General features: G+C 51.7%; 1 protein-coding gene across 27 annotated transcripts in view; it reads left to right on the top strand.

Moving 5' to 3' along the window:
- The window catches only part of MEGF11 (multiple EGF like domains 11), a 366,746-nt gene that overhangs the window by 119,680 nt on the left and 231,998 nt on the right, over positions 1 to 15,068 (top strand). For 25 of the 27 annotated variants that reach the window (XM_082445216.1, XM_082445195.1, XR_014258455.1 and 22 more), the window contains 2 exons: positions 9,660 to 9,765; positions 14,484 to 14,585. In XM_082445216.1, coding sequence (XP_082301342.1) covers positions 9,668 to 9,765; positions 14,484 to 14,585 — 200 coding nt within the window. In that variant the 5' untranslated portion in view covers positions 9,660 to 9,667. Of the gene's footprint in view, positions 1 to 2,898; positions 3,769 to 9,641; positions 9,766 to 14,483; positions 14,586 to 15,068 lie in introns of those variants that run through there. The other 2 variants (XM_082445205.1, XM_082445201.1) reach the window with 2 other exon arrangements.

Raw genomic sequence — 15,068 nt, 5'->3', positions numbered from 1 at the left:
ATCCCCTCCCCCCTTTGGTAACCATAAATTTGTTTTCTATGTCTGTGAGTCTATTTCTGTTTTGTAAGTTCCTTTGTATCATTTTTTTTAGATTCCACATATAAATGATATCATATGACGTTTGTCTTTCTTCCTTCACTTAGTATGATAATCTCTAAGTCTGCCCATGTTGCTGCAAATGGCAATATTTTATTCTTTTTTATGGCTGAGTAATATTCCAGCATATATATATATATACCACATCTTCTTTATCCATTTCATCTGTCAATGGACATTTAGGTTGCTTCCATATCTTGGCTATGGCAAATAATGCTGCAATGAACATTGGGGTACATGTGTCTTTTAGAATTAGTTCTCATCTTTTCTGGATATATGCCCAGGAGTGGGAGTGCTTTACATATATTATCTTAAAATATGTTTGCTTTTATGATTATGGTGATGATAATGCTCATTGTAAGAAACACTAATATAAGAACGAAAATGTTTGACTTAAAAAGCACAAGTCCTGTGATGTTTCTCTCTTCCCCTCCCCTTACAGACGACCACTATTAATGCTCCAGTGTATAGGCTTCCATATTTTCCCACACATCAATATCTTTAATGTTTGCATAATATTTTGTTTTGTATACATGGTGGGATTTATTTAGCAAGGACCCCAGTGATTTAGGCATTCAGGTTGTTTCAATGCTGCTGCAATGAATATCTCTTTATTAAGAGATGATGCAACATTCTTGAACCTATCCTTGGCCTTGGTCAATTTTTAAAAGTTAAATTGCAGAAATGGAATGCTGGGCTAAAGATGTAGATTAAAACATTTTGTTATATATTGCCAAGCGGCTTTCTAGGACACATCAATGCCCATTTCCACAACCAATGCACAGGTGTAGGACCCTTCAGGCTTTGTTGGTGTCTGGCTTCAGATTCTCCTGGCCTAGATACATACAGAAGGTTCCAGAAGGAAACCTGGAGAGGCTGCCCTAGTCTGTAGACTGACAACCACGCCCTCCTGTTTAGCTCCTGACTGGTGAGAAGAGGTCCCCAAGGTGTGATGGGGCAGAGGCTGCCCTGATGTGGGCCCTGGGCTGGACTAGAGCACGAGACAAGAGGCCAGTCTTCAAAGGGGTGCTGAAGATTGGACAGAGAGGTAGGCAGGAACTTAGGGTCCCAGCCCTAACAATGCCACTGACGCCTGCATTTCCAGTGCTGGGCTGCAGTTTAATCCTCACAAGAACCGGTCATTCTCTCATCCTTCCCATGTAGTCAGAGAGGAAAAGGAGGCTCAGAGCAGTGAAATGAGTTCTCCACGATCCAAACCTAGAATCCAATTCTCCTGCCTCTGCTGCTTTATCTTCTTGCTGCTGGGAGATGGGGCAAACCCAATGTGGGGGTGAAGAGAGAGAAGAATGTGAGGAGGGGAAGGGCAGGGAAGGGAGACATGCTGGAGGTAAGTTTGTAGAGCTGGAAGAGTCCAGGAGATGGTACAGTCTGACCCCAGCCTCTGGGACAAGCGGAGAGTGAAGCTCAGAGAAGGAAAGCAACCTGTCCCAAGTCACACAGCAAGTTAATGACTTAGCAGGCAGAGAGAAGAATGGGGCCACGGAAAGCTGAGCTGCTCCTGAGCTGAGCTGGAACTCAGGAGGGAAGACCCAAGGGAGAGAGGAAATGTAGCTGCTCTGAGTCCTGACAGAGTAGAGCCGGGAGGCTGGACAAGCTTGGGAACAGGCTGCCCACCTTCAGAGGAGGCAGCCCTGATCAAGAGTGGATTCAGAGGCAACTGGTATGGAGATGGGCCAGATTCAACATGTGGGGGACCTGTGGGGATGGTATGCATCAATTCCAGCAAAGGTCTCTGATATCCCAGCACATTTGCCTGAGGCTTCCTGCTGGGCAAAGGCCTCAGTGCTTTGAATTAAGCCACATCCTGGGTCCACTGCCCTCTCACAGCCATTCCCACACACCCTCCAGCAGGTGTTTGGTGTCTTGGGGCAGGACCTGCCTGAGTTGTCTTTGTGTCCAGTGACTGGCAAGTGTTCAATAAATGTTTGCTGAAAGGATGGATGAAAGATGAGACCATCTTGGTAATTGTACATTTAAGACTGACCCTGGAGTCACCAGATACATATAGCCAAGCCTAGATTTTCCAGCAGAGGATTTTTCCATCAATATTTACCCAGCTCCTTAGAAATTCTAGAATTCAGAATTAGAGAGTTGGAAAGGTCTTTGAGATGGTGGGGGGGGGGTGGGGCAGGATATGAGTCAGCAGGAAACTAATATTTTATTGAGCACATTCTGTGTGCTAGATTCTGGACCAAGCACTTTACCTGCTGACTCGTTTGCTATCCTAACAGCCCTGTGAAGTTGGTCTTACCTCATGTGATTGATGTGAAACAGCCCCAAAGCAGGTAAATGACTTTATCCAGGTTATGTAGCTAGTACGGTGGAGTCAGAATTTGAATCCATGTCAGTCCAGCTCCACTTTTGCCTTCCATGAGCCCTGGCACCAATGTGTCATGTGACCTGTCACCTGGGGGCAGTTTGCCCTCCTGTGGGATGAGGTGTTGACAGGTGATTCTCCCAGGTCTGTCCAGGTGCCGGTTCTGGTACCACGTGGCTTGCTGTCCAGCTGTTCATCCTCGCAGCTCAGCCCAATGGGGAGGCTTGACCCAGTGATGGGTCACTCTACAGGGCCCCAACCCTCAGTGCTCTTTTCCCATCTGGGCATCTGTGGTTGCATCTTGTGGTTTTAGAAATATTTTTTTGCAGAGCGAGCGGGAATGGGGACTAATCCCCATGGGGCTGTATGGCCCTGAGTGACTGACTTGTCTGTGAGGGTTTTGTGGATGTGGCCATGATTTAATGCCAGGGCATGTGGGGTTCCCATAGTTCAGAGAACCCCGCAGCCCTGGGAGAGGGTGGGAGAAGGGAGCAGAGCAGGCCCGGAGTGGGCTGGGTTGGTGAGGGCACAGGCAGCCTCCGGGTTGGCCAGGCCTGTTGAGTGTACCCTGATTTGCAAAGAAATGGAAAGATGAAGATAATTGCTCTGTGATAAATGAAATGGCCTAAGAACACAGATAAGTTTTCTCCCTTCATCTTCAGAGGGGCTGGAGGCTGGGGGCGCAGCTGCTGCCTGCCTGGGAACGGGAGGGCTGAGGGCTCAGAGCCCAGGGGTTGCACATAACGGGGGAGGGAGGCGGGTGCTTCATGAATTTGTTGGTTTCTACACCTCTGTCCACTCCCCCTCCCCGCTCCCCTGCCCTGGGGATAGGCTGTGATTTCTCTCCGAGCCTGACTAATGTCAGGGGCAGGACAGTCTTCTGACCCTGATTAATGGGCACTGCAGGCCTCCATGGTGCCATTTTCAGGATTTGCAGCCCGAGGCTTCCCGGCCAAGGAGAAAGCAGAATTTATCAGTTTGCTGGAGCCCTGGGACGAGGACGTTTACCGTGTCTCAGGAGGTGACTCCAATCCCCTGTTTTATCCCAGTGGGCAGGCACCTGGCGGGGCCTCCATGTTGACGCTGGGAATTTCTGCTGTGCTTCTGCGGTCAGGGAATCACTCTTTTGGAGATGAAGAGCTATGGATTTATTTTTTTAAACTTTTTTTTTTTTTTTTTAGGTGCAGGGAGATTAGAAAGCATTCAACATAAGCCCGGCCTCTGGTGGGATTGCTGGAGGGCAGGAGGCTTCATCAAGGCGAAGGGTGAAACCTCTTAGTCATGGGCAGATCGCTGCTCCTCTTTCCCTCTGGCACTAATCACACCCCAGCAAGGCCAGTAAACAGAGAGGGTCTTGGGGAGTGGGAGCCAGCTGAGAGAGCAGTGGGAAGATGAAGGGGAAGGTCCACTAGACAGGATGATAACCTTGGCATTTGCCCCATTGAGTGCAAACTTGGCTTTTTTGTTTTATTCAGGAAAAAACAGAAGAGTGTGTGTGTGTGTGTGTGTGTGTGTGTGTGTGTGTGTGTATTCTATAAATAGAAGATAGAAATCTCTCTCTATACACCCACGTGCCGGGGGGAATGTGAGACGTTTGCTTTATCAGTGCCAGTTTGGGGTTTGCTTCTTCTGCTTCCCGAGCCTGAAAGTGCCTTTTCATGAGGCTCTCGGAGCACCAGTCAGTCCCCCATTGCAGCTTGAGCTACTGAGTGGGCTTCAATGCCTGCCTTGTGCTGGTTCCTGGAACAGACATACCCCGGTGCTGGCGGGGTGGCCCAGGCAGGAGTCTTTGAATCGCTCTCAGGATGTCACAGTGCCCACTGTATCCATCGCCAACAGATTGGTGTCTCTGCGGTGCAAGGTCAGTGCAGGGTGGAATGTCCCATACGGTAAGACCTGCTCTCAGGACAGGTCTTTGGTGGCCTCTGTCAAGACAAACACAGGCAATGGGGCTGATCCTGAGGCTCGGGACAGCTGAGAGGTCGGGGGTGGGGGGTGGTTGGCTGTAGAGTGAACAATTTGTGGAGTCGACAGAGATGGATTGAGCCCCCTCTCTGTACAGGCAGTGGTCTGGGTTCTGGGGACGGCAATGAACACAATAGACCAAACCCCCTGCCCTCGAGAAGTGTGTTTTGATGGTGTGGTACAAAGGGAAGGAAAATGATGGGCAGGATCTAAGGCCCAGAGGGAAGAGCTGAGGCCACATCCAGGTGGTTCATATAGGAGAGGAGGGCTTTCCAAAGTTAAAACAACCGTTCAGCAACGTAAGAAAGGGATGACAAGTGCATGGCACCCATGTGTCCCTCTCCCATCCAGTGCCCACGAGAGGCATTACTAATCAATCATGGCATGTTCCCCTCAGCTCCTTTTCTCAGGAGAGCATTCCAAGCAGCCACTACCAATCGATCCCCAGTGTTGTGGCTGGAAACCTCCCAGGACCCACAAAATAGTGCCTGACCACTCCTGCTGCCAGTGCAAAGTTGTTGAGAAGGGAGGGCTCCCTGGAGGAGACTGGGACGGACAGAGAGCAGTTCCCAGGTACATGGACCAGGCTCCAGTGTCCAAGATTTTGGCACAGTCAGGAGGACTAGGCAGGTGGTGGAAGCGAAGCAGGTGGGGGAGATTTTTGCACAGATGGACCATGAGGTCATCATGACTGATCCTGGGGCAGAGGCCATCTGTTTGTCTGTCTGCCCTCTGCCCCAGTTTTATGCATCTTGCTTAATGTGAGCAGCTGGTGTCTGGCCAGGTGTGTGTTGCTATCAGAGAGACAAGCTGGGCTCTACAGGTGCTGGTGCTGGCAGGGCCCCAGCAGAAGGCAGAACCTTCAGAGGATGCTGCCATCTGTAAGGTCTGCTCAGCCTGCAGGGACGACCCAGGCCAGGACAGAAGGCCCAGGCTAGGAGGAGGGGTCCTTTGCTGTGATGTCAGTGTCTCCTTAATACCCAGTGGCAGAGTCCCTTCAACACCAGGTGCCAGGCACAGAAGGCCCTCAAGTGTTAGCATAAACAAATGGATAGAAACTCTAAGGATGCAGATTGGCAGGACCAGGACTTCCTCCAGACTTGACCTTGATGGAGAGGAGCAGAGTTTACCAAACCGGTATCCTGAAGAAGTCTGCTGCTACAGAGGTCACTAGAAAGTTCTGTGGGAAAGACTGGGTGAAACAAACAGGTCTCTTTACTCTGGGTCTTCCCAGAGCCTAAGGTCTTCTCAGATACAATGTGGATATTTAAGATGAGGCCATAGCATGCAGCATTTCCTGAACTTCGTCTCTCAGGGAAATCTTGGTCTGGGAGATTTTTATCAGTATCTCCTGGGACTAGGGCTTCATAGAACAGAATTTTCAAAAATGCCTTCCAGAGTTTCCCATGTTGCCCGCCTCTGCTCTGCAGGGCACACCCTCCTAGACCCTCCAGCACCACCTGCACGTTCCTGCCTCCAGTCGCTTGCTTATGCAGTACTTCCCCTGAATGCCCTTTATTTGCCCTCTCCCTGTGCGCATTCTGTGCGCCTTAAGTCCCATCCCCTCCACCAAGTTTTCCATAGGCCTCCAGGGGGACTTAACCGCTTGCTGCTTTCATCTCCGCAAATGGGCTGCAGCTGACTCGTGTTCTTTCTTTGTGTCCTGGAAGCACGGCCCAGGGCTGGGCAGGTGGCGCTCCAGGAGTTTGATTAGTTCAGGCCCTGCCAGGTGTGCGGAGTGACTACACCTGTTGCCAGGTGTGAGCCTCACCTCCAGTTCAGCAGGTGTAAAGCAGCCATACCCCCAGTCAGGAAAGAAATTTCTCCACCTCTGGAACGTCACTCCCTTCCTCTGCTCCTTACTATGCAGGGAGCATGGGCCAGAGGGGAGGGAACCGGCTGATCTATTTACATGCTCTCTTCCTCTGAAGTGAAACCAGGGGCATTTTCTTATCTAATTATTAACGCCCCAAATCAGATGGTGACTGCTGAGTTAACCTCTGTTACTCCGAATAGAGTCGGCCTAATAACCATCGCGGCGGGATTGATTTTCCCTCAGTCATCTCATAAGTATATGTCTTTGGGATCTGTCCTCAGAGAGAGAGCCCGGGGAAGCCCCATTAAAGTTAATGACTATGAGTTGCCCCCAGGTGGGGATGGCTCCTTTCTGGCTGTTCTTCACTCCACCTCAGTGAAGTGTCGGAGACAAGTAGAAACACATTTTCTAAAATCAGTTCCCAAAAGGAACTGACTGGCAACAGACTAGGACTTGACCCCAGCCTCAAAGCATTTACGGACACATCGGGAAGATGAAGTCAACCTGCTGGGAAAGATGTCAGGGCAAGATGGGAGGTGATGGGCGCTGGACCGGCTGGCCAGGATGGAAACTACATGAGTATAGTGTGCTGGCATGCGGTAGGTGCCAAGCCCTGCAGGGGGGGAGCGGGGCTGGGGCCTGAGCTGGACCTGGCGTGGCAGGTGTTTGGATGTGCAGAGTTGAGGAAGAAGGGCACTGAGGGCAGGGGAGCCGTGTGAGCAAGGCTTGGCAGTGAGAAAGAGCAGGAGATGGGACCAGCCTGACTGGGGAGGAGGGATGGGTGATAAGGTTGCATCTTTTAGACTGGCCGCTTCAAAGAAAGAGTCTGAGGGCTGAGGGGGTCCTAGGGGAGTCACCTCTTCCACCCACAGGCTGACATCTTTCTCCCCCGACCACACCACCACAGAGGTGGGCTTGAACTCAGATGGCGAACTTTGCGAATGCTGGTGACAGGGCTGATCGAGGCTTGGGTGTGAGTCCTGGGGAGCGTCCCCTGCTCGGTAGCCTTGACACACACACAGTAACGGAGGAGTGAGGCCTCAGACTGTGTAAATGCCACCTGGCTGGCGGTGTCCTGTGCTCCCGCATCCATTTCCACCTCCTGTGTGCTTATGCACACACCTGTCACCCTCTCTGTGCCCTGGTGCCCAGGTATCTCACCGCCCAGTGGGAGTCAGCCAAACTGTCCTGCCCAGATCTGACTCAGAGAGAAAGGTTTTCACAAAGATTTCAACAGATCTCCCGAATTATAGCCGCGATCCTAGTTACTTCCATCTGCCACCCCTCTTCCATCACAAGGATCAAAAGGGGCCAGAGGCACAGTCTCCTCTAGTCCCGGTGGCCTCACCCTTTGATATTCTAAGCTTCGTAAGTTTGAAGATGTGGCCAGGGGGTCCTCTCGGGAGAATACTGGAGATTACAGGAGCTGCCAAAGTAACGAGACAGGGCTGTGGAGCGAATCAAGATGAGACATTCTCTGCAGTTTGCGTCTGGACTTTACGCCTTTTAGCGCGCCTGTCCCTTCGTTTATTTCGTTACTTGATTTATTTGACGTCTGATCAGCCCAACCCTCACCTGGAAGAAGATGCCCATCCTCCAGACTCAGTGCCATGTCTTGGGTGGGCTCTTTCTCCTCCCAAAGGTGAAGGTCTCGCCTTCTCTTTGAGGAGAATGTGTTGAAATGACCGGCAGCCCTAGCGCTGTGTAGGGTCCAGTGAGTGCGGCGCCCTCTGTCCAGGTGCTCATGGGGCCTCCGAGGCCTGGGGGCAGGTGGGGTGAGCGTATGGGGGAGTTAGGAGCGGCCGTGGCTTGCAACTCCCATTCTGCAAATTGTGCAGAAGCACCAGAAATCGCTTTTCTCTTTCTTAACCGATTTTCAGAATCCATTTAGCCAGATTATTTCCAGATCTCAGAGAGAAAAACCTCATTAATCATCATTTGGACCCCCATGGTTACACAGAATTTGTGACAATTTGTTTATCTTTGAAGGAGCTGCTAAGAAAGAGTTTAACAAGGAAATTATTGGGGCTGGGAGGGGAGAGTTTAACCTTTCACGAAGGCAGATGCTCCATTTAGCTTCCCTCTGAGTACAGACGGGGGTGTGTGCAAGATTCATGTCACTCGTCCTCGTCCCCAAGAAGGGTGAGTGCTTCTCGTCGGTGAACTCCAGGTCAGTGGACTAGAAATCCTCAACCATTTCAACCCTGGGGACCGCTTTCCAATGTCAAAAGAGTTTCTATACCATCCCTGCCCCCAGTTGTTAGAAGCTGCTTTTTTTTTTTTTTTTTTTAATGTGGCTGATTGAGAATAAAAGGTCCTTTGAATTCAGTAAAGCTTTGAAGCAAATCACGATCGCATCTGTGAACACCTGAAATATAGTGCTATCTTTCTGAGTCATAGTGTTTGTTCAGTCTGTAGCTGATGTTTGAGCACATATGAATTGCGGGTCCCCTGCGGGTGGCTCTGGGGCCCCCTGCACCCTCACCAGGTGGGAACCCTTGGGCAGTTCTCTAAGGCTGTAGGACCACGGAGCCCTGAACAGGAAGGAGCCTCCGAGGTCATTTCAGCTGCTCCCACCTTAATGGTTCTCTGCCTCTATGAGGAGCCCTTTGTTGGGGAAGCCTCAGTTCAGGGACCAAGGGGTTTGGTATCTGTGTAGGCCCACTTAACCCCTGACTCAGCCTGTCACTTCAGGGGCCAGGATCAAACTCTACAAGCTGATTCCTCAAAGCCCCTTACCAGGCTGTCCAAGCCCTTTGCCCCCGGTTTGGTATGACGTGCAGAGATGCATCACCCTGGGTGTCAGTGGCTGACAGCTCATGGGAACAAGAAAAGCAAGGGCCGGCCTTCTGGGTGGCTTGTTGGACCAGAGCTGCTAAGAAGGGTTTTCTCAGCTTACTTGTCCCCAGGGCCATACCAGACACCTTTCTTCTCTGTCTTCATTGAAGGAGGGAGTAGAGAGAGGAAGTGAATGGGCAAAGCACATCAAAGATGAGGGAGAAGGGACAGGGGGAGGGTGTTGTCCTTAAGGTAGAAGATCAGGGGTTCTTGGTCCAAGGATGGGCTCAGGGGCCTGAGGGCACCCTGAAATCACAGCCAAATGTCGTGCGTATGTGCGTTTTGTGGGGGAGAAGTTCTGTAACTTTCATTAGATTCTCAAAGCAGTCCATGAACCAAAAAACTTTCAGAAGCTCTGGCCTAAAATTTCAACGTTTCCCTGACTCAGCCTTCCCACTGCCCGGTTACTCAGAAGTGGTGAAGTGTTACGGTGTTAGTCAAAGCCTGCAAGTGTGAAATATCAGCTGCTCATTACACGATGACGATGGGAAACTTTGCAGCTTAGCGAGCCTCTTCCGCCGCTTCATGCGAGGAGTCGTGGCCCCAAACAGATGCCTGGGAAGACGGTCTGATTAATGACGCTGCCTCCTTTGTTCTCCCGCGCAGGGCCCAGGATGGTGCTCTCAGTGGCAGGGCTCCTTGTCTGCTCCCTCCTGCAAACCGTCCTCTCCCTCAACCCCGAGGACCCCAACGTGTGCAGCCACTGGGAGAGGTAAGATGCGGTTCTTGGACAGCCAGACATTCCCTCGGGGCCTCACCCTGGGCTTGGCACTGTTGGGACAAAAGCAGAGGCAGGAGGTACGGAAGCTGTCCACCAAGGGCCTGCAGTCCAGCTGGGGACACAGCACAGGTGCTGAAAGGTGGGCCAAAGCTGTGTAGATTCTGTCTGAGACTCAGTGCTCTGGGGGTCAGGGTGGGGGCATTGAGTGACAGGCAACGTGAATGATGCAGTCTGGTAGTTGACAGTATTCCTCCCTGCATTTGCACTTACACCCATTTTACAGATGAGGAAGTAGAGGCCCAGAGGGCCTCAGTGCCCATCCCCAGACAGGCGGGGTGCAGTGAGAGACTGTGGTCCAGATGAACTGTTCTCCAATGCCACGATGCCTTCCTGGTCTCCCAGGACTGGCAACGATGCAGCAGCTCAGATGTGCGGGGCAGCCAGCAGCCTGCCCCGAGCAGGGTAGGTGAGGGGGCCCTGCTGCTTCTGATCTGGTGGGGTTAGAGAGGGCTGACAGGGGAAGGGCAGCTGCATTCTGGCTGCAGCACTAGGTCCAGGGGGAACAGGCCGGGGCTCTGCAGATGGCCTGACTTTGAAGCACAAGGTGAAAGTATCGATTTTGGTGAGCAGAAAGACAGTGACCAGAGACCCAATCAGGAAAAACCAAATTAAACCCTGGAATTGATTGGCCATGCTGACCAGGATGACTCTGTCACTTAGATGTTAATAAATCAAATGAATAAAATGAAGATGAGGGCCCGATGGGGGAAGCGGATGGTGGAGGAGGGCAGGTGAGTGGGGAGGGCCGTGCTCCATGCCTGTGAGGGTGAGTGCCCCAGCCCCACGCAGGGAAAGTCCCCTCACCCAGGGCCTGGCGGGACTGGCTGGGAGGCAGAGGGATGGTGCCCACACCAGCGTGGTCTCCGGTGACCGGGTGCTCCACGAGGGGTCCCGACCGAGTCGAGGCTGGAGCGGAAGGCAGCGTTGCCACCAGCGTGCTCCTTTCTGGTGAAGTGGGAAGAACACGAGATCAGTGATGAGACCTTGGTTCACACCAGTCTGGAGTTTGCCATCTGTTAGCCCTGTGACTTTGGGGATGTCTCTGAACCACTCGGAGCCTACCTCTGCCTCTGTAAAGCGGGGGGAGTCATTACCCCTGCCTCACAGGCTTGTTGGATGATCAAGGTACCAGTTTCATGAAAGGGCTTTGAGGACCATGAAGCTCAATTATTGTCTTTCCTTGTTGACAACTCCAGCTTTGCAGGAACAGTTATCACAGACTTTACTGCACATCAGGCACCCTGAAGTGCAGATGAAAAGCAGATTCTCTTGGGTCCTCTCCGCAGAGACTCTGATTCCGTAGGTCTGGGGTAGAGCTTAGGCATATGCAGTTTTCATAAGCTTTCCACGTGATTCTGTGGTGATCCAGGCCCCTTACCTCTTCTGGTTTTGGTGAATGTATATCTTTATTTCCCAGTGGGTGAGGGAGAAAGCAGGTGACTTCCACATTAGTCTTTGGTTTGCAGACTTCAGTCTCAGCAATCCCCGTCTCATCCACCTTTCCCAGCTGGGACTCCGTTGCTTCCTGCCGAAGTCTGTGCTGTATCCCGGCTTCTGGAACTCCTCCTTCCTGTCTGCTCACCTCTGCCTTTCCCAGTGCCTCCAACCTCTCCACCAGGAAGCCTTCCCTGATGGTAGGGCCCACCCTGACTTCCCTCTTCTCGGAGTGCCATTTGCACCAGTGGATCAGTTCAAACTTAAACCAAACTCTCTAATTTTCTAAACCTGCCCGACATGAATACATTTGGAATGTGGAAATATTCTGATCCGAACCTGCACTGAGCCGGCGTTTCAGGCTGTTCGGACTATCAGCTGAAGTTACTGCTTTGATGGGAGGACAAGGAGAGACTCCAGCAGCTAAATGGAGGTCTGGGGCTTCTCCAGCCCCTAGGGAGGAGGTCTTGCTGTGATGCCCTGTGCCACCAGGCACCTCCTTCTTCTTGGCTCTTCCAACTGAGCTCCATTGCCATCTACACGTGGATGAGTCTAGTCTGTGTCATTCCAGAAACACACCCTGGTCCCCGGGGACCGCTTAGGGAGAAGTTCCCAGCTGGATTCGTGCTTCTGGCAGACTCCTCGTTAATTATGCCCCTCCACCATAAAACCCAGCAGAAAGACCTCCCCTGGCTAGCAAAGCCCAGCTTTACAAGATTAATCTGGCCCCTCGTTAGCATGTTGGCAAATGAGCGTGTTAAACCACCCAGCCATGAAACCAGGGGCACACGCTTCACCCGAGGACTTGGAGTTGGTTCAAGTTCTGGTTGCCTGACTCGCTTGGCTCAGGGCACCCCTGCAGAGCTGGATCTGTTCCCCATGACGCCCTCCCCACCGTCTCTGTTGGGCTGATGCCCTTTCTCTGAGCACCCACTGTCCCTGTCTGTGCTAGAAGGGGTGCCTGATTCCCCCAGGTGCTTAACAAAGGCAGGGAGTCTGGTCTGTGTGCGGTCTTGCTCCCCATCCCGTATTACGGTCAGGGAAGAACTATCCCTCAGTGCCTGGCAAGGAGGTGTGTCACTGCCAGTCACATAATGATGATGGCCAGCATCTATTAGACACTGACAGTGTACCTGTTAAGCATTTTATGTGTATAAGATAATACACAAGATAGTGTTGAGCATTTTACCTGTGTTATCTTGCTTTACCTTCCCACCACTCTGAGAGATAGATACTATCACTGCCATCCTAATCCTTGCAATAATGATATGAAGCCCCTGGTAATATTTATCATAGGTTTACAGGTAAGGAAATGGAAGCTTATACCAGCTGAGTATTATATCTAAGGACAGGCTGCTAACAAGTGACAGGGTTCCAACTTGACCCAGAGCCCCTTTACTCTTATCCTGCCTCTAAGTGAGAGACTCAGTAGAGATGCAGGAGCCCAGGGTCATAGATTTTCAGAGTTGGAAGGGGCTTTGGGATGCCAGGGGTGGGTGTCGAGCTCAGTTTCTCCAAGCCTGGAGTTGAAATGGGTTCAGGCCATGTCTGCATAGACATGTGCCTCTGACGTACATCTCTGATGTGCCGGCTGGTAGAGGCTCAGCAAGGGCTCTTCTCACATCCTCCATGCTTCAGAGAAACAGAATTCCCCGCCACCCTGAGTCCATGTGCATTGCTGACTGCTCCTGGCTTCCTCTTTCTCAATTCTAGACCTTTGACATTTCTGGCAGCAGAGAGCCTGCTAGAGACCCACTCGGGGGGCTGGCCTTCCTCAGCCCCCCTGCAAGTAAACCGACAGTTTTCTCAGGCAAAGCAGACGGGCTTTTATAGCCTGGACCTGGCCATCTGGCCCAAGTGAGTGAGCCTTCTGGGGAAAAACACTGAATAATACCAACTGACATAAAAATGAATCCCTAAAATCTCAGCTGAGGTCCTCTCCCAGCCTGCATAGGAAGTGTGAGTCCTCACCTTACACCCTGGTTTGACTGCCTTTTCATACCTCTCCTGCCAGCGCGGGCAGGTGGAAAGGCTTATTTTGATGGAGCTGGGAGCTGCTTTCCTGTGGCTTCTACCCCCTGGTCCAGGTTTACAGTTAACAGGCAGGTAACAAGATACCACTTCGATCAGGAGGTCTGGGGGCATGTCCTCGATGCATCCCCAGCTATACTAGAGACATAATAAAGCAGAGGGTAATGGGTGACCTCGGGGAAGTCACTTAACGTCTCTGATGCTCAGTTCCCTCATCTGTAAAATGAGGATAACAATGCCACCACCTACCTTATAAGATTGTGTGAGGGGACTTGCCTCATGGCGCAGTGGTTAAGAATCCGCCTGCCAATGCAGGGGACACGGGTTCAAGCCCTGGTCCAGGAAGATCCCACATGCCGTGGAGCAACTAAGCCCGTGCGCCGCAACTACAGAGCCTGTGCTCTAGAGCCCGTGAGCCACAACTACTGAGCCTGCGAGCCACAACTACTGAAGCCTGGCTGCCTAGAGCCTGTGCTCCGCAACAAGAGAAGCCACCACAATGAGAAGCCTGCGCACTGCAACAAAGAGTAGCCCCTGCTTGCCACAACTAGAGAAAAGCCCACGTGCAGCAACGAAGATCCAACGCAGCCAAAAAATAATAATGAGAAATTAAAAAAAAAAAGATTGTGTGAGGATTAAGAGGGCTTAAAACATTTAACACAGGGCATTCAAATATTAACAGTTATTGGTACCAGCTGTGTGGCCTGGACAAGCTGCCTCTAAGCCTTCATTTCTTCATCTGTAAAGTGGGACCACTTATTTCATAGAGTTGCTGCAAAGATCAGCTTCCATGCATGTGCTCTGAAGACCATAAAGATCTGAACAAACATTAAGTATTTTAAAACTTGCTAGCTTTGGGCCTTCCAGAGCCACATAGAATAAACGGAAACCCTCCTTTATTCATTCTCTGTTAAATGAACAAATGAACCAGAACTTCGGAAAGTGAGCTGGGCCAAAGGGCAGTAAGGGGTGTGTCCTGGATCTAACCTGGAGTCAGGGAGGTTTGAATGCGGAGGGTACCCAGCGCAGGAGGAGGAGAGTGGGCTTGGGGTGGGGGGGGGGGTTGGAGCCCCTGGACACTTGGCTGTGGGGCCTGGCTCCCCTGGGGAGGGAGACCCCATTCTGAATATCAGCTCTGCCTCCCAAGTGCTGACCACAGCTTCCGTCTCCTGTCTGGTTCTCAGCTATGCCGTGACCGTCCAGGAATCGTACGCACACCCCTTTGATCAGATCTACTACACGCGATGCACAGACATCCTCAACTGGTTCAAGTGTACCAGGCACCGGTGAGTACCTCTCTGAGATGGTGAGCAGGGGGAAAGAGGCAGGCCCTCAGGCTCGCCTTCCTGCCCCCCTAGCAGATGGAGTCAGTGCACCGCCTGCATCCCCTTGGTACCCACTCTTGGTACTCACGGGAGAGGCTCTGCTGAGGGCTTCTTTGGAGTCAGAGCAGCTTATGGGCAGGGCAGGCTAGAAGTGCTAGAGAATTACTGCCCTTGGAGGGCATCCCTCACCCAATGACAGATGGGGAGTTAGTGGAAAAAATACGCCAGCTTCCTTACCCTTAGGGTAAGAAGTTCCTTACCCAACTCTGAGGCATGTTCTGCACGTATCTGTGGTCCCCAGTGGGATGGAACCTCAGTCACCCACAGCAGGAAGCTGCTCAAAAGTACACCCTGAACTGGCTGCCTTTACTTTCCTGTCTCATTTTACTACACCCCACCTAGTGCTTGCTAGGATCGTCTCCCAGATAAGCTGCTTACTTTTGA

Source organism: Balaenoptera physalus (genome assembly GCF_965194825.1).
Source record: "Balaenoptera physalus genome assembly, chromosome: 2".
NCBI lineage: Eukaryota > Metazoa > Chordata > Mammalia > Artiodactyla > Balaenopteridae > Balaenoptera > Balaenoptera physalus.
This window is presented reverse-complemented; position numbering and strand designations above follow the sequence as displayed.